General features: G+C 41.4%; 1 protein-coding gene and 1 pseudogene across 3 annotated transcripts in view; one reads left to right on the forward strand and one right to left on the reverse strand.

Annotated features, from left to right (window-relative positions):
- RNF115 (ring finger protein 115) overlaps window positions 1-26,298 on the forward strand; it is an 85,985-nt gene extending 59,687 nt beyond the window's left edge. For both annotated transcript variants that reach the window (XM_033197927.1, XM_033197928.1), the window contains 5 exons: window positions 19,497-19,568; window positions 21,038-21,110; window positions 22,047-22,140; window positions 24,437-24,552; window positions 25,581-26,298. In XM_033197927.1, coding sequence (XP_033053818.1) covers window positions 19,497-19,568; window positions 21,038-21,110; window positions 22,047-22,140; window positions 24,437-24,552; window positions 25,581-25,712 — 487 coding nt within the window. In that variant the 3' untranslated portion in view covers window positions 25,713-26,298. The remainder of the gene's footprint in view (window positions 1-19,496; window positions 19,569-21,037; window positions 21,111-22,046; window positions 22,141-24,436; window positions 24,553-25,580) is intronic.
- On the reverse strand, window positions 2,316-3,202 carry LOC117075493 (annotated as a pseudogene). The gene has a single exon (XR_004434018.1). The product of XR_004434018.1 is annotated as a ribosome biogenesis protein NSA2 homolog (transcript).
- Window positions 26,299-26,679: the final 381 nt, after the last annotated feature.

The following is a 26,679-nucleotide window of genomic DNA, read 5'->3' on the forward strand; positions in this document are numbered from 1 at the left end:
TTGTCTCAAAAAAAAAAAAAAAAAAGAGGCTCTTCTTACTCCAAGATTTAAAATTTAATTTTTATATTTTCTTAATGCTTTTTATGGTTATGTTAGAACTCTTTTTGGTTACAAGTGATAGAAATTCAATTTAATATAACTTAAGAAAAAACTTACTGGCGGCCAGGCGCGGTAGCTCATGCCTGTAATCCCAGCACTTTGGGAGGCCGAGGTGGGCAGGTCACTTGAGGCCAGTTTAAGACTAGCCTGGCCAACATGGCAAAACCCCATCTCTACTAAAAATTAAAAAAATTTAGCTGGGCATGGTGGCACGTGCCTGCAGTCCCAGCTACTTGGGAGGCTAAGGCAGGAGAATCGCTTGAACCCGGGAGGTGGAGGTTGTAGTAAGCCACGATTGCTTCAACCTGGGTGACAGAGCACAACTCTGTCTCAAAAAAACCCAAAAAACTAGAATGTATTGACTCACATAGCTCAAATGGTTGTTAGCTATATCAGACCCAACATCTCCCTATTATAACAATTGTCTTGTAATGCCCTCTACTATTCTGATTAGAAATTCATTGATAATGTAAACTATAAAACATAATAAAAACACATATACATATATATATATATACAGTTCTCCAATTAATATAAAGGAGAAATAAAAATAATATATGAATATATGTGTTTTAATGTATAAATGCCTAGCCATAACTATTATGGGAGACAAAATGAATAGTTAGGTGCTTGTTTCTGTATATAGAATCATTAAGATGATAGCTACAAATGCAAACAGTACAAGAGGATTATATTTTACAGTTCATCTGCCACAAGCATTGTTGGTACAATGTTATGACTTTTCAAAATGGTGAAGAACTCGTAGGAAGTTTCTGGGGTTTGTGGGGAAGCATAAACTTCCGTCAGTTTTCACAATAGTTACATCCCTGGAAAATTCAGTATATATTAAAACCAAATGGAAAATAATTTGTGTTTATGTGTAGAATGGAGCTGGATTTAGTTTCAGTTAATTATAGGTAGTTTGTCACCAAATGAATGTCCAGGCAGAATGTTCAGAATATGCAGGTTGGCGGACAGTTCTTTGTTGGGCCTGGCTGTCCTCCTGTTTATTGCAGGGTAGCTAGCACTCATTTTTCCTGCTTAGTAAATGTGAATGGTACCTACCATTTATTGTGACTAGCAAAACTGTTCCCTTGGATTTCTAAATCACTGGAGTGACATTGAGAAGCACTGGTGTAAATTAGAAGTCTATAGGTGGATCTAGATGGTCAGTCAATATGTTATGTTCATCTGTCTATCATTCTTTCTCTCTCAAATCTGCTTTCCTGTGTTATCATGATGGCTCTCTCTTTGTGAAATGAAAGATAACCGGTGGTGGCTCCAAGTTTACAGGAATTATGGAGGATTCATCCCAGAGGATATGTCCATCTGTCAACTTTTTTTTCTTTTTTTTTTGAGACAGCCTTGCTCTGTTGCCCAGGCTGAAGTGCAGTGGTGTGGCCTCAGCTCACTGCCACCTCTGCCTCCCAGATCCAAGCAATTCTTGTGCCTCACCCTCCTGAGTAGCTGGAATTAGAGTCTCATGCCACCATGCCTAGCTATTTTTTTTTTTGTATTTTTAAGAGAGATGGGGTTTTACCATGTTGGCCAGGCTGGTCTTGAACTCCTGACCTCAAGTGATCCACCCATGGCCTCCCAAAGTACTGAGATTACAGGCGTGCCTATCCATCGACTTTTGTGGAAGGTTTCTGGCCCTGATTGGGCGTTATGCCCAAATCTCTGGTGGGTGGGGAGTATTTTTGTGTATTTTTGAGTTAAAGATCTAATCCCCCCCATATGCGTATCCAGTTATTTACAGCATAATATATAGCATATCTGATTTGAAATGTCACCTTTATTATGTATACATTTTCATACTTACCTTTCTCTTTCTGGATTCTCTATTATGTGCTGTAGATCTTTATTTTTGTATTCTATTCATGTACCATTCTGGTGTACGCACTATGATTTTATACTGTGATCTGAAAACTGGCAGAGAAGGTCCACCTCATTATTGTTCTTTTCTTTAAAAAAAAAAAAAATTCTTAGTTTGTTTGCAAGTTTATTAATGCTTTGCTTGTGTTTACCCTTCCAAATGGATTTTAGATGCAGTTTTTCAATCTCTGCCCCTTTTCCCATCCCATTAGGATTTTGATTGGAAGTGCATTGAATTTATATATTAATTTGGGGACAGTTGGTACTTTGAGTTTTTTTTTTCTTTTCTTTTCTTTTCTTTTTTTAAACAGGACCATTTTAATGTACAATTTAATCTCTTCATTACAGACATGTATGGCTGTTTGGTAGTATTCAGAAACATCACAGTAATGGCAGTTTTTTCAGTTGGTGTGTAGTCCTCAATAATTATATATGAAATTGCTGTCAAACCAGTAAGACTGCATTTATACATCCATCATTTTCAGGATTGTTTGGTAACCTGGGCATATTTTCCCCAAATAACTTTGCCTCCTTGTGTCACAAGGCCCAATTTGCTCACATTTACCTCAATGACAGTACCTTTGGTAATAACACCCAAAGTTGTATACAGTGGGGATGAGGGATTCTTCTTTACACCAAATATTGGTAGGCAAAAGGTGGCTTTCAGTTCAGGATGTGTTACATGGGCTTTCTTGAAATGCAAGCCCATTGGCCTGATAAATCTTTCATATTTAGGTGGTTTTCTTGTAAAGCCATCTCCAACAAAGCACACTTTAGTAACCATCCTCTTCCATGCTTTCTTCTTTCTCTTGCCTGTTCAAATAACTTTTAGTACTTCTGTTTTTCCCTGGGCATGTACTTTAGGCAGAGGGACTTCCCAATTTCCCGCCTTCTCTTTTCGTTTCTGTTTAATCATATTGGAAAGTACTTTAGCTCGAGATTGTCCCTCTCTGTCCAGCAGATAGGCAGGTACTGCTCCCTGTGGAGTCTTTTCATCATTCTTTCGTTTGGTGTTTCTCTTTTCATGCATCTTGATAGTCTTTTTCATTTGTATTTTTTCAGCATGGTGCTGTTTATGGTAAAGCTTAGCCTTCAGACCAGTCATTTTCTTTGCCTTCTTTGAACATTCATGAGCCTCTCGACTTTCCTTCTTTCTCTTTTTCTCATGGTAATCCAAACAGTATCCATAGCTTTTATGGAGTAATTCAATATATTCGGTCTGTGGCATGGTGATGGCCGCAGAACTGCCAGGAGCAGCCCTTGGGGTGCGAAAACGCTCTCAATTTTCAGGTCTCAAAGACCCACAAGCCCACACCACGCAGGCCGGGACAGGAAAGGCTTTTTTGTTTTTTTGAGACAAAGTCTCGCTCTGTTGCCCAGGCTGGAGTGCAGTGGTGTGATCTCGGCTCAGTGCAACCTCTGCCTCCCAATTCAAGCATTTCTTCCTGCCTCAGCCTCCCAAGTAGCTGGGATTACAGGCGTCCGCCACCACACCTGGCTAATTTTTGTATTTTTGATAAGAGGGTTTTGCCGTGTTGACCAAACTGGTCTCGAACTCTTGACCTCAGGTGATCTGCCTGCCTCAGCCTCCCAAAGTGCTGGGTTTACAGGCGTGAGCCACCATGCCCAGCCTGTACGTTTTAGTAATATTGAAACTTCTCAGACCTATGGCTCATGGTCTCAGTTTATTTGGTTCTTTTTTCTTCTTCCTCTATCTTCCTCTTCCTTCTTCCTTCTTCTTCTTCCTTTCTCCTTCTTCCTCCTGCATTCTTCTTCCTTCTTCCTCTTTCATTCTTCTTCATTCTTCCTCCTCTTCCTTCTTCCTCCTCCTTCCTTTCTTTTTCCTCCTTCCTTTTTCTTCCTCCCTTTTCTTCTTTCTCCTTCCCTCTTCCATCTTCTTCTTCCTTCTCTTTTCTTCCTCTTCCTTCTTTTTTCTTCTTCCTTCTTCTCCTTTCTTTTTAAAAATAGACTTTTTAAGAGCGGTTTTAGGTTTGCAGCCAATTGAGTAGAAGATACAGGGCACTTTTCATCATTCAGTCAAGTTTCATAGTTTGATTTAACTTTTTATTTATTTATTTTTGAGACGGAGTCTCACTCTGTCGCCCAGGCTGGAGTGCAGTGACCGGATCTCAGCTCACTGCAAGCTCTGCCTTCTGGGTTTATCTCATTCTCCTGCCTCAGCCTCCCGGGTAGCTGGGACTACAGACGCCCGCCACCTCGCCCAGCTAGTTTTTTGTATTTTGTAGTAGAGACGGAGTTTCACTGTGATAGCCAGGATGGTCTTGATCTCCTGACCTCATGATCCGCCTGTCTTGGCCTCCCAAAGTGCTGGGATTGCAGGCTTGAGCCACCGTGCCCGGCCGGTTTAACTTTTTAACTGATTATTGCTGGCAAACTTTTTGTTACCCTTCATCTTGTTACTTAATTGAATTCTCTTATTAATTGTAATAGTTTTTCATTTTATTCTCTTTAGTTTTTTGGTTAGCACTTATGTCATCCTCAAATATTGATTATGTTTCTCTTTCCAATGTTTATACTTCTTATTTTTCTTATCTGTTATATTGACTATATTACCAAAACAAAGTTGTTTAATATAGGCATCATTGTGTTTTTCCTGACTTCAGTGAGAATGAATTAGTGTTTCTTTGTTAAACATGTTTGCTTTTGGTTCCTAATATATGCACTATCACACTAAGAAAGTTTAATTTTATTCATAATTTATTAGGGGCTTTTAATTAAGAATGACTAATGATTTTGTCACATGCCCTTTGCAGTCCTATCAAAATGACCTTAGAGTTTTTCTCCCTTAAACAGTTAATGCATTTTATTAACAAGTATGTTTTCTAATGTTTTCTAGTGTTTCTATTCAAGCTGCTTTGTCAGGGAGCACTAATCTCTCTTTTTTAGGGGTCAGAGGTTGGGGAAATAGGGTCTCACTTTGTTGCCCAGGCTAGAATGCAGTAGCAAGATCATGTTTCACTACAGCTTCAAACTCGGTGGGCTCAAGCAAGCCTCCCATTTCAACCTACGAACTAGGTAGGACTACAGACATGTAATTTTTCAATTTTTGGTAGAGACTAGGTTGCTCAGGCTGGAGTCTCTTAATACATTATTGGAGTTGATTTGTTCTTTACCTTTTTTTTTTTTTTAAAAAGGATTTTTACATTTATTCAAACGAGGGTGAGTCTCTTTATCAAGTTTTGGTGTCAGGATTATATTAGTTGCATAAAAAGAACTGGGAAGACTTGCTGTATTCTTATGCTTGGAAATAGTTTAAATAACACAGGAATTACCTATTATTTAAAGGTTTAATACAAGTTACCTGTAATTCCATCTGGACCTGGTATCTTTTGAGAACTAGATCTATTACAGTCTTTTCAGTTACTTCTGGGGTTAATAGTGTAGGGTAGTGTTTTATTTATCTCTGTATTCTCAGCTTCTAGCACAGTATCAGTTTTATAGTGGCTACTAAACATGTTTGTTTTGAGTAAGTGGATAATTGTAATTATGTCCCTAAAAAGTATAAAAAAATATAAATTAGTAGTAGTAATAGCTAAGAGTACGTACCAGAAACTAGTCTAAATGCTTCACAGGTATTCATTTGTTTAATCCTCACTATAACCCTGTGAAGAAGGTATTGTGACTATCTCCATTTTACCAGAGAAACTGAGGCACAGAGAGTTTAGGTAAATTGTCTAAGAGTATAAAGGCAGTTAAATATTGGAGCCAGGATAGTGCAAAAATGAAAGTGTTTGTATTTGGTGAGATTTTTAACTGTTTACTTATACTGAAAAATTTTAGTATAACTGTTTAGGATAAGTCAAAAATTTAAAATTAAGTAGCCTTCTCACTTATTTTTTAACCAAAGAATTAAACATTTCCCTAATTTTCTCAGAAACTTTCCTTCCAAGGCACCAGCATATCAGTGAATAGAACTTGAAAATTTTTAATTCTGTTTCTTTTCTCTTTTCTTTCATAGAAGTATAAATAAACACAGTATATCTTTGGGGCCTATTATTATAGCTAGTTAGCAGGCCTGCCCAGATTGTTCCATATGGTTGTTACTTTGCAGTAATTGTCATTATGATGTCACTGTATGTTTTGAAAGTACAATTTCATGTTTTACAAATTTTAAAAAATTGATTAAACTTTAGCATGGCTTCTTCCTGATAACAGTTTTGTCCTCTTGCTTTGAGAAGAAACATATGGGCATTCCATTTATGGTTTCCATGGGCTACATCTCAGTTTCCTGTTCATTTTACTAGTTTCATTGTAAACAGAGTACTTTGTATTTAATGGCTGGCTGCGGTGGCTCACACCTGTAATCCCAGCACTTTAGGAGGCCGAGGTGGGTGGATCACTTGAGGTCAGGAGTTCCAGACCAGCCTGACCAATATGATGAAATCCCATCTCTACTAAAAATCCAAAAATTAACGAGGCATGGTGGTGGTTGCCTGTTATCCCAGCTACTCAGGAGGCTGAGGCAGGAGAATCACTTGCAATGAGCCAAGATCGCACCACTGTACTCCAGCCTGGGCAACAGAGCAAGACTCCATTTCAAGAAAAAGAGTACTTTGTATTTAAGAAATCAGGTATCAGAGATGAGCCTTTGTGGGATTATTAGTGTGTTCCTCACACCAACTTAATAAGTTTCCCTGAAATGAGATCCATTTTCTTTGACTTTTTCATTGGCATGAGTAAAAGTTTTTTAGTAACACAAAGACAGGGAAATCTCACATTGTTCATTCATTCTGCAAATATTTATTCAGTGTCCCTAAAGTATGTGCTTTATCCTCTAATCTGCAGCTTTTGAATAATAGTTAATTAGGTCTTGAATAGACTAGCTCATCTCATCTGACTTTAAGTGCATCTGACCTGTGTCAGAAGATTAATTTATACATTTATAACTGAGGGTATTCTGTTTCAGTGACTCCAAAACTCACTTGTTTGTTAGCATACTGTTGTCTGTGAATTTCTCAGATGTCAAGAAATCAAAAGCAATCAGATGGTGGTTTGGTACATATAGAATCAGCAAGGAAATTGCATGATCTTTAAGAGAAATTCCATTCAGGTTGTAATAAATGCTAAGGAATTACTCATATTTCACTTCAAATAATTTTTTAGGACAGTAAAGTATTAATGCTTGTTAGGTTTTTTCCTTTGTGTTAGGTCAACACCAGCACATTCATATTTTCCAGACAAGTAATAGAGATTACCACCCATTAGTCTGCACTTATTACATTAAAACCCATCTTTATTTTATTTTGTTGTTTTTGTTTTGTTTTGTTTTTTTGAGAGGGAGTCTCACTCTGTCTCCCAGGTTGCAGTGCAGTGGTGTGATCTCAGCTCACTGCAACCTCTGCCTCCCAGATTCAAGCAATTCTCCTGCCTCAGCCTCCTGAGTAGCTGGGACTACAGGCATGAGCCACAATGCTTGGATAATTTTTTTGTATTTTTAGTAAAGACAGGGTTTTGCCATGTTGGCCAGGCTGGTCTCGAACTCCTGACCTCAAGTGATCCTCCTGCTTCAGCCTCCCAAGGTGTTGTGATTACAGGCGTAAGCCACTGCGCCCAGCCCCATTTTTTTTTTTTTTTTTTTAAGACGGAGTCTCGCTCTGTCACCCAGGCTGGAGTGCAGTGGCTGGATCTCAGCTCACTGCAAGCTCCACCTCCCGGGTTTACACCGTTCTCCTGCCTCAGCCTCCCGAGTAGCTGGGACTACAAGCGCCCGCCACCTCACCCGGCTAGTTTTTTGTATTTTTAGTAGAGACGGGGTTTCACCATGTTAGCCAGGATGGTCTCGATCTCCTGACCTCGTGATCCGCCCGTCTCGGCCTCCCAAAGTGCTGGGATTACAGGCTTGAGCCACCGCGCCCGGCCGCCCAGCCCCATTTTTATTTTGTTGTTTTTGTTTTGTTTTGTTTTTTTGAGAGGGAGTCTCACTCTGTCTCCCAGGTTGCAGTGCAGTGGTGTGATCTCAGCTCACTGCAACCTCTGCCTCCCAGATTCAAGCAATTCTCCTGCCTCAGCCTCCTGAGTAGCTGGGACTACAGGCATGAGCCACAATGCTTGGATAATTTTTTTGTATTTTTAGTAAAGACAGGGTTTTGCCATGTTGGCCAGGCTGGTCTCGAACTCCTGACCTCAAGTGATCCTCCTGCTTCAGCCTCCAAGGTGTTGTGATTACAGGCGTAAGCCACTGCGCCCAGCCCCATTTTTTTTTTTTTTTTTTTTAAGACGGAGTCTCGCTCTGTCACCCAGGCTGGAGTGCAGTGGCTGGATCTCAGCTCACTGCAAGCTCCACCTCCCGGGTTTACACCGTTCTCCTGCCTCAGCCTCCCGAGTAGCTGGGACTACAAGCGCCCGCCACCTCACCCGGCTAGTTTTTTGTATTTTTTAGTAGAGACGGGGTTTCACCATGTTAGCCAGGATGGTCTCGATCTCCTGACCTCGTGATCCGCCCGTCTCGGCCTCCCAAAGTGCTGGGATTACAGGCTTGAGCCACCGCGCCCGGCCGCCCAGCCCCATTTTTATTTTGTTGTGCTTTACTCTTTTGGTTCTTTGTTACTTTTTAGCCTGGTGGTTTAGTCTCCTTCCTGGCTATATAAAGGAAGCCTCTTTTATTTTAGTTAGCAGTAAGCTGTTTCCGATTCGTTTTGTAGGGTACATTACTTCTGAGAAGCTGTCCCACCTAAATAATACGTTCTTTTTAAAATTTATTATTTTTATTTTCGATTCAGGGGGTACATGTACAGATTTGGTTTTAATTTTTTAATTTTTTAAAATTTGCTCTCCTGGTAACTCACAGAACAGCAGGTTTATTACACAGGTATATTGTGTGATGCTGGGGTTTGGGCTTATAATGATCTCATGACCTTAGCAGTGAACATAGTACCTATAGGTAGTTTCTCAACCTTTGCCCTTCTCCCTCCCTCTCCCGTTTTGTGATCCCCAGTGTTTATTATTCCTTACTTTGTGTCCCTGTGTACCCAATGTTTAGTTCCCATGTATAAGTAAGAACATGTGGTATTTCTGTTTTCTGCATTAACTTGCTTATTAGACTACTGACCTCCAACTATATCCATGTTGCTGCAAAGTACGTGATTTTGTTCTTTTTTATGGTTGTGTAAAGAATATGTTTTAAGATTTCCTACCTAGAGAATATGTGCTTCTGAAGTTAACCCTAGGTTCTTGGACCTTGGTTTTCTGACCACTGATCACATCTCAGATTTTGAGAACTGACTTTTTTTGGTTGTTAACTTTTTTTTTCTTATTAAAAAAAAATTTTTTTTTTGGTATGGAATAAAAAGACAACCTTATCCAGAAATAGCCATAGTTACACCTTGATGTATAATGTTGTAGACCTTTTAAAATACATATATATGATAATTACATCTATATAATTGAGATTGAATTGATTATACTACACATATTTTATAATATTTTTTATCTTAATAGATTGTATATATCTTTCAAGATACATTTGATTGGGGCCTATATTAGTCTGTTTTCACAAGACTGATAAAGACATACCTGAGACTGGGAAGAAAAAGAGGTTTATTTGGACTTAACAGTTTCACATGGCTGAGAAGGCCTCAGAATCATGGTGGGAGGCTAAAGGCATTTCTAACATGGCGGCAACCTAACCATGTCATTCAGCCCCTGGCCCCTCCAAATCTCATGCCCTCACATTTCCAAACCAGTCATGCATTCCCATAAGTCCCCCCAAGTCTTAATTCATTTAGGTATTAACGCAGAAGTCCAAAGTCTCATCTGAGATAAGGCAAGTCCCTTCTGCCTGTGAGCCTGTAAAATCAAAAGCAAGCTAGTTACTTCCTAGATACAGTGGAGGTACAGGTATTTGGTAAATATAGCCATTCCAAATGGGAGAAATTGGCTAAAACAAAGGGGTTACAGGCTCCATGCACGTCCGAAACCCAGCGAGGCAGTCAAATTTTGAAGCTGCAAAATCATCTTTGAGTCCAAGTCTCACATCCAGGTCATGCTGATGCAAAAAGTGGGTTCCCGTGGTCTTGGGCAGCTCTACCCCTGTGACTTTGCGGTATACAACCTCCCTCCTTGCTGCTTTTCACTGTCTGGTGTTGAGTGTCTGTGGCTTTTCTAGGCTCATGGTGCAAGCTGTCGGTGGGTCTGCCATTCTGGGATATGAAAGATGGTGGCCCTCTTCTCACAGCTCCACTATGCAGTTCCCTAGTAGGGACTCTGTGTGGGGGCTCCCACCCCACATTTTCCTTCCGCACTGCTCTAGCAGAGGTTCTCCATGAGGGCCCCGCCCCTGCAGCAAACTTTTGCCTGGGCATCCAGGTGTTTCCATACATCTTCTGAAATCTAGGTGGAGGTTCCTAAACCTCAATTCTTGTCTTCAGTGCACTCGCAGGCTCAACACCACAGGGAAGCTGCCAAGGCTTTGGGCTTGCACCCTCTGAAGCCACAACCCAAGCTCTATGTTGGCCCCTTTCAGCCATGGCTGGAGCAACTGGGACACAGGGCATCAAGTCCCTAGGCTGCACACAGCACGGGGACCCTGGGCCCAGCCCATGAAACCACTTTTTCCTCCCGGGCCTCTGGGCCTGTGATGGGAGGGGCTGCCGTGAAGGTCTCTGACAGGGCCTGGAGACATTTTCCCTGTGGTCCTGGGTATTAACATTAGGTGCCTTGCTACTTATGCAGATTTCTGCAGCTGGCTTCAATTTCCCCTTAAAAAATGGGTTTTTCTTTTCTATCACATAGGGATCAAATTTTCCAAATTTTTCCGGGCGCGGTGGCTCAAGCCTGTAATCCCAGCATTTTGGGAGGCCGAGATGGGCGGATCACGAGGTCAGGAGATGGAGACCATCCTGGCTAACATGGTGAAACCCCGTCTCTACTAAAAAATACAAAAAACTAGCTGGGCGAGGTGGCGGGCGCCTGTAGTCCCAGCTACTCGGGAGACTGAGGCAGGAGAATGGCATAAACCCGGGAGGCAGAGCTTGCAGTGAGCTGAGATCCGGCCACTGCACTCCAGCCTGGGTGACAGAGCGAGACTCTGTCTCAAGAAAAAAAATAAAATAAAATAAAAAATAAAAAAAATAAAAACAAATTTTCCAAATGTTTATGCTCTGCTTCCCTTATAAAACAGGTTAACAGCACCCAAGTTACCTCTTGAATGCTTTACTGCTAGAAATTTCTTCTGCCAGATATCCCAAATCATCTCTCTCAAGTTCAAAGTTCCACAGATCTGTAGGGCAGGGGCAAAATGCTGCCAGTCTCATTGCTAAAACATACCAAGAGTCACCTTTGCTCCAGTTCCCAACAAGTTCCTTATCTCCATTCTGAGACTACCTCAGCCTGGACCTTATTGTCCACATCACTATTAGCATTTTGGGCAAAGCCATTGAGCAAGTCTCTAGGAAGTTCCAGACTTTCCCACATTTTCCTGTCTTCTGAGCCCTCCAAACTGTTCCAACCTCTGCCTGTTACCCAGTTCCAAAGTCACTTCTACATTTTTGGGTATCTTTTAGCAATGCCCCACTCCTGGCACCAATTTACTGTATTGATCCTTTTTCACGCTGCTGATAAAGACATACCCAAGACTGGGAAGAAAAAGCTTTTTTTTTTTTTTTTTTTTTTGTTTGAGACGGAGTCTCACTCTGTCCACCAGGCTGGAGTGCGGTGGCGCTATCTCGGCTCACTGCAAGCTCCGCCTCCCGGGTTCCCGCCATTCTCCTGCCGCAGCCTCCCCAGTAGCTGGGACTACAGGCGCCTGCCACGGCGCCCAGCTAACTTTTTTTTGTATTTTTAGTAGAGATGGGGTTTCACCATGGTCTCGATCTCCTGACCTTGTGATCCGCCCGCCTCAGCCTCCCAAAGTGCTGGGATTACAGGCGTGAGCCACCGTGCCCGACCAGAAAAAGCTTTAATTGGACTTACAGTTCCACATGGCTGGAGAGACCTCAGAATCATGGTGGGAGGTGAAAGGGACTTCTTACATGGTGGCGGCAAGAGAAATGAGGAAGAAGCAAAATCAGAAACCCCTGATAAACCCATCAGATCTCATGAGACTTATTCACTATCATGAGAATAGCATGGGAAAGATCAGCCTCCATGATTCAATTACCTCCCCATGGGTCCTTCCTGCAGCATGTAGGAATTCTGGGAGATACAATTCAAGTTGAGATTTGGGTGGAGACACAGCCAAACCATATCAGAGGCCATCTAGGGGAGGTTTCTTAATTAATTAATTTTTTCCTGGGCTCAAGTGATCCTCCCATCTCAGCTTCCTAAGCATCTGGGACCACAGGTGTGCAGCACTAGGCCCAGCTAATTTTAAAATTTTTTTGTAGAGATGGGGTCCCCTTATGTTGTCCAGGCTGGTCTTGTATTCCCATCTTGGCCTCCCAGTGTCCTGGGATTACGGGTGTGAGCCAGTTTGCCTGGCCCATAAGAGGTCTCTTAATTTATTCAACAGACATTGTGTATTACTATGTGCCAGATGTTGGGCATACAGTAGTCAATAAATAGTCAAGAATGACTGCCTTTATGGAGCTTAAGTGCTAATGGGGAGAGATAGACAATCACAATAAACAGAATGTTAAGCAGTAGTAAGTGCTATGGTGGAAGAAAAGCAGGGACGGGAGATAGGGAATATGGTGGAAGTGAAGTTTTAAAAAGAGCATGGTCAGCAAATGTCTTATTGAGAAAGTATCTGAATAGACACCAAGGAAGTGTAGGGATGTACAAACAAGGAGAGACCAATGTAGGGCAGAGAAGGTGAGGGGAATGGTAGGAGAAATTGATGGGAGTAGGAATGGGGAGGTGGGTATTAGATTATATGAAGCCTAGTTGGCAATTATAAGAGCTTCTATTCCAGTGGAGAATTTAGGTGTCATTTATATCTTGAAATGATTGCTCTAACTGCTGTGCTGAAAATAAAATGGGGGGCTGCAAGGTGTGCGAGGCAAAGACACAGCAGAGAAACTATTTAAGAGGCTATTGCATTCATATAAGCTAGAGATATCAGTGGTTTGGGTGAGAGTAGTGAAAAATGGTTTGGTTTCAGATGCAGTTTGGCAATATTCATGATAGGATTTACTGACAGATTGGATATGGGATGTAACAGAAAGAAGAGTTATCACATCAAGGTTTTTGGCCTGAAAACAAGAAAAATGGAGCCACCATCTGCTGACATGGGGAACATTAGGAGGAGTAAGTTTGGAGGAAAATATTTAAGAGTTAATTCAGTTTGGGACATAATAAGTTTGAGGTGCTTATTACACAAGTGGAAATGTTGAGTAGGCAGAGGTCTTGGCTGGAGATAAAATTTGGAAGTTGTGGCCTATATATGGTATTTAAAATTATAAAGCTGGATAAAATGGTCAAAGAAGTCAAGATAGGAGATAGTAGAGCTCAGAGAATGGAAGCCTGGGCCTTCCAAACTTAGAAGTTTGGAAGATAAGAATAAGCCAAGGAAACTCAGAAGAAACAGCCTGGGAAGTACGAGGAAAACCTAGAGAGAGTACAGCTCTGGAAACTATGTGAAGACTCTTACCTGGTTTTAGCATGTGACTTCCCTTCCAGACCCAGTGGGTTGATTTTTCTCTTCTGTAAGTTTCTAAAATTAAATGTATACACTATCTTTCTTCCCTCCACATCTTCCCAGACATTTAGCTTTAACAAGAAAAGATTTTTTTTTTTAAATAAACAAAATTCATTGTAAATACTCTGTGAACTGTTCTCCGAGCAACAGCTCATATGCATTGGGGCCACCCTGAGCAGTCTCTGTTACTGCTGCAAAAATATGGGACTAACATCTGACTTCCAGAGAGTAAGCAGCCAAGAAAGAGGAATCATCAGCTCATCAGCTGCTGGTGAATTGTTCCTCGTAATTCCAAGCATTCCTGTAGGATTGACTTTTAACAGCTTCAAGAACTAGGCTATCTCTCACACTTGATTATTACCATTTACTTATTGAACAGTTTAAGCATGTGATAATTTGCCCTTCTTGTCACTGGCAAATAGGTGGGTATATATTAGTTGCCTATTGCTGTGTAACACATTACCCCAGAATTTAACAGCTTGTGACAATATTTATTATCTCACTATTTTTGAGGGTCAGGAATTTGGGAGCAGTTTAGCTAGGTGGTTCTGGTGAAGGGCTTCATGAGGTTATAATCAACATGTCAGCTGTGGCTGCAGTCATCCGAACACTTAACTGGACCTGGAAGATCCACTTCCAAGATGGCTCACTCACATGACTGTTGGCAGGAGGCCTTAGTTCCTCACCATCTGGGCCTCTCCATAGGGCTCCTTGAATGTCCCTATTACTTGGCAGCTAGCTTCTCTTGGAGTTATTGATCCAAGAGAATGATAGAGGAAGAAGGAAAAAAACCCATAATGCCTTTTTATATCCTAATTTTGGAAGTCAAACACTGTCATTTCTGCTGCATTTTGTCTGTAAGAGGTGAATCACTAAGTCTAGCCCACTTTCAAGGAGAAGAGAATTAGCTCCACCTCTAAAGAATTCATGGATGTATTTTAAAATCACCAGTTTGCCCTCTAGCCACAAATTATTTACACTTCTTCCTCCCAAGAGCTATCAAAAAAAGTTTCCTTCTTCTGTAGCATCAGCTTGAAATACAGGTAGCTGTCCTTTAACTAGGTCCAGGTGTGGGTGTGGCTTCTTGGGTGTAGCTCCTCAGGCACAGTTCCTTTTGATATGAAGACCTGTAAACTAAAGAGACAAGTTATCTGTCTATCACACACCCAACATGCAGTGATGTGGACAGGCAGTGATTCTGAACAGGTGTAAAGATTTCCTCTTCCAAAAGGGAAAAATGGCGGCACAAAGAAATTGCTGGTTCATAGCAGTTCTGATAGTTGTCTAGACAAATGTCGGAAGTTCCTTGACTAGGACTTCTGCTTCTGCCCAGGAGTTCTTCTCTGTGACTCTGGAGTCCACCTTGTTAGTCATCCTTTCTTTTCCATTAAAAGTAGTTCATATTTGTAGCTGCATAGCTTTCTTAGCATGCTTCTTGCCGGTAGAAATTTGAGGGCCCAGAGACCTGTTTTCATTTTGTACTGTCTTTCCACCTTTCAGTTTAAGCTGTCAGTGTTTCTTTTTAAAACTTTGAGTATCCTGTGAATCTCACTGGGATTCATGCCATTAGGCAAAAGCCACGTCCACCAATCTCTTCTAATTAGGCTTTTTCCACCTTGGGTTTCTGCTGGGATTGCTGAGGGATACCACTTGTAGTGGGTAGAATTGTGTCCCCCAAAAAGCTGTGTTCAAGTCCTAACCCTGATAAGGTCACTGTGAATATGACCTTATTTGGAAATAAGGTCTTTACAGATGTAGTCAAGTTATAGTAAGATCACACTGGATCAGGAAGGACCTTAATCCAACGGTTGATAGTCTTATAAGGAGAGAAATTTGGTGGGTGTGGCGGCTTACTCCTGTAATCTCAGCACTTTGGGAGGCCGAGGTGGGAGGATCACCTGAGGTCAGGAGTTCGAGACCAGCCTGGCCAATGTGGTAAAACCCCATTGTCTACTAAAAATACAAAAATTAGCCAGGTGTGGTGGCCCATGCCTGTAATCCCAGCTACTCAGGAGGCTGAGGCATGAGAATTGCTTTAACCTTGAGGCAGAGGTTGCAGTGAGCCAAGATCGTACCTACTGCACTACGGCCTGGGCGAGAGTGAGACTCTGCCTCAAAAAAAAAAAAAAGAGGAAGCTAGAAATTTGGACATGAACACAGAAGACAAAGAGAAGAAAGCCGTGTGATGACAGAGGCAGAGACTGGGAGGACATAACGTCTACAAATCAAGGAATGGCAAAGATTGCTGCCAACCATCACCAGAAGCCGGGAAAGAGTCATGGAAATAATCTCCCTTAGAACTTTCTGAAAGAACTAACCCTACTGACACCCTCCAAATCAGTGAGCGAATAAATTCCTTTTGTTTTAAGCTACCCAGTTTGTGGTAGTTTGTTATAGCAGTAACACCCTTAAACTTCTTAGTCCAATTTTCTAACTGAATGATTCTTTAGGTACTATTTTAGATCTTTCTGAGGTTGTGGGTTTTTTTTTTTTTTTTTTTTTTTTTTTGAGGCAGAGTCGTACTCTGTCACCCAGACTGGAGTGCAGTGGTGCAATCTCAGCCCACTGCAACGTCTGCCTCCGGGTTCAAGTGATTCTCATGTTTCGGCCTCCCGAGTAGCTGGCATTAGAGGTGTGCGACACCATGCCCAGCTAATTTTTGTATTTTTAGTAGAGACGGGTTTCTCCATGTTGGCCAGGCTGGTCTCAAATTCCTGGCCTCAAGTGATCCTCCTGCCTTGACCTCCCAAAGTGCTGGGATTGTAGGTGTGAGCCACTGTGCCTGGCCCTTTCTGAGGTCTTAACAAAGAATTGTTATAGTCTGATCCTTGGCTTCATTTGAAATCAGTCTTTTGGCAATGCCTTGGATTTAATCTTTGCTTGAAATCCATTTCTTAATTTTAGTGTCATTTACTAATCTGGAGATGCTGGGAATTCTCAGAATTATATAATTCTGTCCTTTTTGTTTAACCGTCTGTCCTTCCTTTAATTTATCCCTCTTTTGCATTTTAAAATAAGCAACAAGAAGCCAGGAGGTACTTTCAAAAGTAGAACTCTCTTTAGCTAGATTATCAACCAGTTTGTGGACCGCAACATCTACTTTCCATGTTATGGTAAGGCAACAGCTTTGCCAGTATATAACAAGGATCCTTTTCCCTCCAGTTTCTAATAAGATTTTTCTGCCTTTTCTTAATCTCTCACCTTTAACTTCCTCAAAGGCCATAGTGCTTCTGTTTCTTTTCAAGGCTCTTCAAACTTCACTGATGCTCTCCTCAAAGTCCTTTTAACTTCTGCCCCACTGCTGGGTTCCAAAGATACTCTCACGTTTTAAGTCTTTATTATGGTAGCACGTGTATCCAGATATGAAAATCTATATGTTACCTATTGCCATATTAACAAATTATCTCAGAGTTTAGTGGCTTAAAACAAACAAATATTTATTATCTCACAGATTCACTGGGTCAGGAACAGGTTCAGTTGGGAGTAGCGTCGCTGAGTGATTCTGGCCCAGGATTTCATGAGCTTACAGTCAAGATGTTGGCCATTGCTGCAGTATATAGGGGTGACTAGGCTTTACACATATTCTGGCAGGTTTGTTCTGGCTGGTGGCAGGAGTACTCAGTTCCTCATCACATGGACCTTTCTACAGGACTGCTTGATATGGCACTCTCCCAGAGCAAGTGATTGATCCAACAGAAGTACAAGGAGGAAGCACTACGCACCCTGCCCCCCCCCACCTTTTTTTCTTGAGGCAAAGTCTCACTCTGTCACCCATGCTGGAGTGCAATGGCATGATCTTGGCTCAGTGCACCCTCCGCCTCCTGTGTTCAAGTAATTCTCCTGCCTTATCCTCCTGAGTAGCTGAGACTATAGGCATGTGCCGCCATGCCTAGCTAATTTTTGTATTTTTAGTAGAGATGGAGTCATGTTGGCCAGGCTGGTCTCGAACTCCTGACCTCAAGTGATCCACCCACCTCGAAGTGCTGGGATTACAGGCATGAGCCACCACACCTGGCCATTTCTCCCGCTTTGTTACCTTGTCTTGGAAGTCACAGGTGATCAATTCTGCCATATTCTATTGTTAAGTGAGTCACTAAGTCCAGCCCACACTGAAGGGAAGATTATCAAATAATTTTTGGATATATTTTTAAAACAACATGAAGCATTCTTTAAAAAAGCCAATGAATTCATAGAAGCAGAGAGTAAAATGGTAGTTACCAGGAGCTGTGGGGCAGAGGGGGTGGATTAGAGAGATGTTGAAGGACACAAAATTTCAGTTAAAAGTTCAAGAGATGTGTTGTACAACATGGTGGCTGTAGTTAATAACAATGTTTTCAGCCAGGTGCAATGGCTCATGCCTATAATCCCAGCACTTTGGGAGGCCAAGGCAGGCAGATTACTTGACAGCCCGGCTAATATGGTGAAACCCCATCTCGACTAAAAATACAAGAATTAGCTGGGCATGGTGGTGCGCATCTGTAATCCCAGCTACTTGGGAGGCTGAAGCACAAGAATTGCTTGAACCTGGGGGACAGAGTTTGCAGTGAGCCGAGATGGTGCCACTGTACTCCAGCCTGGGTGACAGAGCAAGACTTCATCTCAAAAAAAAACAAAAAAACAAAAAACAGTATTTTGTACATTTGAAAATTGCTAAGAGAGTAGATTTTAAGTGTTATTGTTGTGAATAAGTTTGTGAGGTAATGCATATGTTGATAGGTTGATGTAGTCATTCCACAATGCTTACATATTTCAAAATATGTTCTATACCATAATATATATATTTTTTATCAGTTAAAAATAAGTAATGAAAAATAATACAAAAAGGCAAGCAAACAAACGGGATAGTGCAGTTAGCTGCTGTTGAACTTTAGTAGCAGGGAAAGTCTAATGTTGGCTACTGCCATTGTTACATTAATTGGCCTAATAAGTAAAGTGGGAACCAGGGACTTAAAATTGCATATCATTGCTGGTCACAGTGGTTCACACCTGTAATCCCAGCAGTTTGGGAGGCCGAGGTCAGGAGTTCAAGATCAACTTTGTCAACATGGTAAAACCCCGTCTCTACTAAATCTACTAAATATACAAAAAATTAGCCGGGTGGGGTAGCAGGTGCCTGTAATCCCAGCTGCTCGGGAGGCTAAGGCAGGAGAATTGCCTGAACCCGAGAGGCAGAGGTTGCAGTGAGCCGAGATCACGTCATTGCACTCCACCCTGGGCGGCAGAGCGAGACTCTGTCTCAAAAAAGAAAAAAAAAATTGCATATCATCCAGAACACAGAAGATCTAGGGGAACAATTTCTTCAGGTTTTTCTTTTGCTGAGGCATCACTCCAATATCTCTTTGGGTAGCAAAGACTCATTCGTATAAAGAACTGTGTACCTGTGCCATCTTAAGTATTGAGAGAGACAAATGCTAAGCATGTGTGTGTTTATATGTGTTTGTGTTATAATCATCTGAAACAACCTTAAAATAGAATTGTTACTTGAACTTTTATTTTGAAGGACCCACTAAATGATATCTTACTCAGAAACCCAATGTGTACAACATTCAAAAATGGAACTACCCTTGTTAAAGGGAGGTGGATCCAGAATTCCACTGGCTCGGCATCCCTTTTAACCCTTCCTTATGTTGGTGTCAGATATACAAGGAACATAGTTTGAAAAACTATACCATACCATCAGATCCCTTTCCAGCTTAATTCACAAAAATCTATTAATCTATAAGATAGCAGAGTTCAGGAAGATAGCCATAATAGCAAAATAGCACACCGCCGTGTGGCAGGCTGATTTCTGATGTTGTCTCTTGTGTAATAGCCAATGAAAAACCATTTTGGTTTAGGGAAGTAGTTGGTAATTAGGCAGCCATGGCTATCTGTAGAGTACTTTCATTAGTCTGTTGTCTTACCTAATTTTTTTTTCTCTTAACAGAATACTACAACACATCTTTGCAGGATTCTTTGCAAATTCTGCCATTCCTGGATCTCCACACCCTTTTTCCTGGTAAGTAACTAATTGCTTTCTATCTTATTCTATTGGAGTGACATCATTTTAGGTGCTCTCATTTCTGTGCAGTAGAGAAAAAGAGCTGCATAGGCCGGGCGTGGTGGCTCACAACCATAATCGTATTCCAGCACTTTGGGAGGCCGAGGCTGGCGGATCACGAGGTCAGGAGATCGAGACCATCCTGGCTAACATAGTGAAACCCCATCTCTACCAAAAATACAAAAAATTAGCCAGGCATGGTGGCATGCACCTGTAGTCCCAGTTACTTGGAGGCTGAGGCAGGAGAATCACTTGAACCCGGGAGACGGAGGTTGCAGTGAGCTGAGATCGCGCCACTGTACTCCAGCCTGGGCAACAGAACGAGACTCCAACTCAAAAAAACAAAACAAAACAAAAAAACTGCATAGGTGAGTATGTAGATGTAACTGGAGGCTGCTAGACTGCCATTATCTGCTAAGCCCAAACTTAATCATAACTTTTATTTTTTTATTATTCAGGCTCAGGAAGGCTGTTCTGGTCCCCCAGAATGTTTGGTTGCTAGAAATGTCTTGATCCCTTTTATATTCAGGTCTGAGAGTTGTGTTGATGCAGGGAATGAGATGGTCCCTGCCAGGCTTGGTATCTGATTTGTGGGTTCCCCAGTAGACTACACAGGAATATTTTACTCCTTAAGAATTTCTGAAGTTGAAAACATTATGCTGAACTTTATTTTTTTCAAAGTAAGAGGATTTGTCAGAAGAAACAATAGGCTGTAATTCAGTATCAGAGTGACACTTATCATGATAGGGATTAAAGATGGAATTTCTTCTTGTCAGAGAAATTATTTGCCACTTCTGACTGTGACCCAGAAGGTTTCTTTGCTCAAAGGAACCTCAGTCCCTTTAGGACCTCTGTCATCCAGTAGTCTGGACCTCTGCTGGTAGTGTACCAGCAGCTCTGTGGGGGGAAAAAAAAAGGTGTTGCCAAATCCCTTTTGTAATTGCTCTAAGTTGTGATTCAGAGAGACTGCTATGGCTGCTTCTCTACTTGAAAGCTCCTCATTGTCCAGAACTGTGGGCGGCCTCTTATAATGAGGGATGTTTGCTGTAGATTTTGACCAGTCATGAAGGGAAAACTCTCCTTAAAAAGCAGCTCCATCTGTGTTTAATATAAGTGGGCACAGAAAAGACAAATTTTTGAAACCAACAGGCAATGAGTCACTCTTTTTGTTCTGGCATGTCATGGGGTACTTTAGGTAGCTTCACATTTTATGTTCTAGTTAAGTAAAATTCCTAGAGAATGATATACTATCTCTGGATAGTTTGTTTGATCTTGAAAATATACAGAATTCTTTGCCTCTTGATCCTTGAGGACTAGTGACTTTCCAGCTCTGAGAGAGAACAGGATCCCTCTGCCACTTTTTTTCTGTGGTGTAAGGCAGAGCCTGGTCACTCCATCTAATGCTGTCTGTCTCATCTCATGTATAGGAGCGGGATGCTGCACTCCAACCCTGGGGACTATGCCTGGGGTCAGACAGGGCTTGATGCCATTGTAACCCAGGTGAGGAGCTGCCTTTTGAGGGTGTCTGTTCAGTGTGTTTCATGGTTCCATAGGCTTCCTGCTTTCCTTCTGCTACTTTCTGAAATGGCAGTCACTCTGCTTTCTCTAATATTTTGAGCTTTGGGGTTTCCGTTTTACTAAAGGGATGAATGATTTTTGGGGTTAGCTCAGCATCCATGCACTTCCTAGGTCAGAGGGAATTTCTAGAAGATGGTTTCATCTCCATAGGAAGAAAAGACTTCTATAAAAAATAGTATTTTGTATTTTTGGTCTTTCTTGTTCAGTCCAATAAGGATTCTGTTGACAAGTATTTCACAAAAAAAGGATTTCCTCACATGTTGAAGCAGGGATTTCTGCTAGATGGAGCAAAGTAGGGGAAGGAAGCAGAGAAAAAGGTATTCCCATGCCATGTATAATTGCTTCCACTTGTTTATGTTCATTTTAATTTGATTGGTTTTTCATTTCCCTTGTGGATTTCTGAGACTAGAAAGCATGTCCTTTATATTCAGTCTTCTTATAGGCGGTAATTTACCTATTTCTTGGCTTACATTATGCTGCTTTTCATATTCTCGCTTTTTTCTTATTCCAGCAGAATGAAGCTTTTGGACCAGTTACATATTAACTTTTTATTAAGCTGTAGTTTTATTCATGACATCACAACCCTTTTGCTGCCCCTGAAGTTGCTTTATACCCAGAGATGGGCCTTGCAATCATGGGTTTGTCTGTAGGCTTATGCAATGTCACTCTGAAATTGTAAAGCAATTATGAGTGTTCTGGCAGCAGGAAAGGGGAAACCCAAGCCTCTCAGAGCCTAGCAGAAGTAAGAGTAACTAACATACCTAATGTCTGCGCTGTTGGTTCTCAGCTGGAGCAGCTCCCTCTCCAGGTATATTGAGATGTCTGCCACTTCATCTTTTTCTTTCTCTTTTTTTGTAGCTTTTAGGACAACTGGAAAACACAGGCCCTCCCCCAGCTGACAAGGAAAAGATCACATCTCTTCCAACAGTGACAGTAACTCAGGAACAAGTTGGTAGGTTCATTTTTATACTTATTCTGTCATCTTCTGATCTCTGTTCAAAATCCCAGTATCTTCTGACAAGTGAAAAGTTTAAAAAGCGAACAAAATAAAAAGACAAAAAAGATAAATAAGAAAAAAAATCCCAATACCTTCCTATATTAAGGACCTTTAAGTGAAGCTATGGCCCTCTAAAATTCTTACCTGGGTGCCAAATCTGGAAAGTTCTACCCCTTTATTAGGTTAGTCAGTAGGTATTTCCTAAGCAATTGTGTCTCTTTTTTAGGTGCCATTGGGAATAAAGAGGTACAAAGATAGATAAGACTTGATTCTAATAAGTTGAAGAAAAACTCATCAAATGATTAAAAACTGTGTTGGACACATGATACTGACATTGGGGAAAGGAGAAGAGAAAAAAATAGGAGACTGGAAATTTGTTTCAGATCTACTTTGTGTCAGGTACAGTTAGGTATATTAGTCATAGATACTACTTTATTTGTAAGCACTGGAGGAATTTAGTGACAAGGGACAACATTCTGGACTGGGAGTTTCTGTTCCCATCAGTTCGAGTTTAGAGTTAGAGATTTCAAAGACAAGGTGGGCCATCTTAGGTCATTCTATTTAATATACATGGTGTGTGAGTCAGGTAAAGTGGTCTTTAGGGAAGATTAGTCTAGGGGCAGTGTGTAGCACATTGGAAGCGAGATAGCAGAAACAGGGATTTTGGAGTCTGTGGCAGCATTTCAGGTGAGGTTCAGGTGATGGTGACAATACTAACAGAAAGGAAAGGGTAGATTCAGAAGATCATTTTGGAGAAAGGCTTTCCTCACTGATTGCGTAATAGGATGAAGGAGGGGAAAGTCAAAGATAATTCTGAGATTTCACAGCTTTGTAACTGTAAACATGGTGCTGACATCTTAAGGGCTGGGGAAATAGTGAATGGGCCCTGCTTTGGGTAAGGAGATGAGGTGATGTTTTACATTTTTAATTCGTTGATTTTTGAGGTGCCAGCTGAGAATCCAAGTGAAGAGGAGCTGGGGATTGCTATGGACCTGGTTTGAGGGAAAATTAAGTTGTAGCAAAGTATAGGATATATTTGGAGGGTTTAAGATTGTGGAATCTGGGATACTAGCTGGGAGGCTGTTGCAGCAGACTAGGCATGAGGAGTAAAATAATTAAGGCTAAGGTGGTAAGAATGGAGAGTAAGGAGTAAATCGGTTAAGTAGTAGTACTGCCCCAAATGCCTTATCTGCTGTTGGTTCATGGAGCATATCCCAGCCACTAGGCATGTAGACTAGCTGACAGTATTAGCCAAATTTGGGAAACTCAAAACTTGCTGCTTGGAATTCCCAATATAGTTGGTGACTGTTGCTTCTCAGAGAAGAGGGTTTTCTGTCTCTTGATTTGGTGACCTGAGCTAGACTTCAACTTTGCAGTTCTGCAGCACCACTTCTGGTATAGTTTTTCTGGTATAGCTTCTGGTATTTTTTTTTTCTTTTCTGGTATAGCTTTTATTAACAATTTTTTTTTTTTTTTTTTTTTTTTTGAGACAGAGTTGCTCTGTTGTCCAGGCTGGAGTGCAGTGGCGTGAATTGGCTCACTGCAACCTCTGCCTCCCGGGTTCAAGCAATTCTCTGCCTCAGCCTCCCAAGTAGCTGGGATTATAGGTGCCCACCATCACACCCAGCTAATCTCTGTATTTTTAGTAGAGACAGGGTTTTTACCATCTTGGCCAGGCTGGTCTTGAACCTCTGACCTCGTGATCCACCCGCCTTCGCCCTCATTAACAATTTTTACAGAGGACTTTAGGGTAGCCACACTGAAATATAGAGTGCTTTATCCCATGCTGAAAAGAGCATGGTGAAAGTGGCAAGTGGCTTGAGACACTGAACTGCTAAGGTTGCTGAGATGAATCCCTTGGCTATAGTGGAAAGATTGACAGTGGAAACTGACTGCCAGAGAGCTGTCGCACATTTGGGAAGAAGTTTTTCCGTTTTACTGAACAGATCATCTAAGCCCCGGTTTATTTCTTCCAACTCTTTACATCAAAAAATAGGCCTTGTATAGTTCCTACGTAGGCCTTTTTGGAGTAGGCCCCATTCGTCATTCCTCCTTTTCATGTCTCCGTCTACTATACCTTTACCCTCGTTTTGAAATAAATTCATGCCTTTTAGCTGCCTGCTACTTGGGTGTACATTTTCTTTTGTCTCTTGTGTCTTTATGCATTCATAGGGTTGGTAGAGACATTGGGTTAGTTTTGTCTTCCTTCCTTTTGCTTGTTTACTTTAAAAGGCATTACCTTCTTCAACAGATATGGGTTTAGAGTGTCCAGTATGCAAAGAAGATTACACAGTTGAAGAGGAAGTCCGGCAGTTACCTTGCAATCACTTCTTTCACAGCAGTTGTATTGTGCCATGGCTGGAACTGGTGAGTACGGCAAGTCATGGCTTCTTGGGGGGATGATTCAGAGTAAAGATAGAGTTAACAGTTCCTCGAGATCCAAGTAGATCAGATTTTATCCCGTAAATCCCTGGGTAACTCTGGTACTGTTATTTGTTTGGAACTTTTCTGACCAAGGGTTGCAAACTATGTTCTACAGGTCATTGTTTCCTGCCACCTGTTACTGTAAATAACATTTTATTGGAACACAGCTATGTTCATTTGTTTATAGATTGTGGCAACTTTTGTGCTACATCAGCAGAATTGATTAGTCGTGTGCTACATCAGCAGAGTTGATTAGACTGTAGTGTGGCCTGCAAAGCCTAAAATATTTATTTTCAGTCCTTTTATGTATTTATTTTGAGATAGAGTCTCACTCTGTCACCCAGACTGGAGTGCAGTGGCATGATCTCAGCTCACTGAAACCTCCACCTCCTGGGTTCAAGTGATTCTTGTGCCTCAGTCTCTCAGAGTAGCTAGGATTACAGGCATGCACCACCATGCCCAGCCAATTTTTGTGTTTTTAGTAGAGACAGGGTTTTGCCATGTTGGCCAGGCTGATCTCAAACTCCTGACCTCAAGTGATCCACCTGCCTCGGCCTCCCAAAGTATTGGGATCACAGGTGTGAGCCAGTGCACCCGGCCAATTTTCCTGTCCCTTTAAACAAAAAGTTGGCTGACCTCTGCTCTAGACCATATGGGAAGTAATGGGCAGTTACCCTCTTGTCATAGATCACTTACTGTTTCTGGTTATTTCTGTTTGGTGGTATGTGTTAGCTATTATTAACTTGCTGGCCTAGAATTGTGCCTGTCAGTTCTGCTTAAGTTCTGTTTGGGAGATATCCTGGTATCACACCTTAGAGGCCAGTGCATGCTGTATGAGGATGCATTCCCTATTGTTTTTCTATTCCAAGTTGTAATTTTTGATGTGACAATTTTCAGGGTTATTTAAGTGTGCAGTACTCCCAGCTTCTCAGGCCAGGATCTTCACATAGACTAATATTTTTCTGTTTCAGCATGACACATGTCCTGTATGTAGGAAGAGCTTAAATGGTGAGGACTCTACTCGGCAAAGCCAGAGCTCTGAGGCCTCTGCAAGCAACAGATTTAGCAATGACAGTCAGTTACATGACCGATGGACTTTCTGAAGCTAAAGACCACACCTGAATCTGGGCTGTGGTAATCATCTTATCATAGCTGTAAATTGTATCAAAACAAAAAATTAGTAGATGGGTTTAGGAATCATGTAAGAAACTCAACACATAATATTAATGCAATGAATGTTTTTCTTCTCTAAATTTAAAGTTAGTATCTACAGATGGAATTGTGTCTACAACCAAATGCCTCTTATCCCTGAATTCAGAGTGATAATTTTATAAGTGTGAAACTTAATTATGTAGGGCTCCCCCTACCTGAATAGAATTAATTCCTTAAAGTCTAGTTAGGGTCCTGCTATCTGTCATGTTGCCTTGTAACGGGTGTTTCCACCTCCTTCTCCAACCTCTACCCCACCATTAGTGTATTTTACTATAAAAACAGTGGAACCACGGCCCTAAAGTCCTGCTGATATAAAGTCCTTTTGTCTTAATTGTATTAAAAAAAAAAAAAAAAAAACTACTCTTGCTCACATTAGCTATGAGGTGAGGTCAAATTCAGGAATCTAAGACTAATGATTTTGTTTAGTCTTGATCCCCAGAGAGCAAATCAAAAAAAAATTACAGCGAGAAGAGAAAAGTGGTTCATCATTGTGTGCTTTGGTTTTCTTAATTTTTGTTTGTTTTTTTGAGATAGAGTCTTGCTCTATTGCCTAGGCTGTAGTGCAGTGGCGCGATCTCGGCTCACTGCAACCTCTGCCTCCCAAGTTCAAGCGATTCTCCTGCCTCAGCCTCCCGAGTAGCTGGGACTACAGGCGCTTGTCACCATGCCCAGCTAATTTTTTGTATTTTTAGTAGAGATTGGGGTTTCACCATGTTAGCCAAGATGGTCTCAATCTCCTGACCTTGTGCTCTGCCCACCTCAGCCTCCCAAAGTGCTGGCATTACAGGTGTGAGCCACTGTGCCTGGCGTCTTACTTTAATTTTTAAAGACTACTTCAGTTGATGTAGTTTCCCCAGA

This window comes from Trachypithecus francoisi, unplaced genomic scaffold (assembly GCF_009764315.1).
Source record: "Trachypithecus francoisi isolate TF-2019V2 unplaced genomic scaffold, Tfra_2.0 Lachesis_group5, whole genome shotgun sequence".
Taxonomy (NCBI): domain Eukaryota; kingdom Metazoa; phylum Chordata; class Mammalia; order Primates; family Cercopithecidae; genus Trachypithecus; species Trachypithecus francoisi.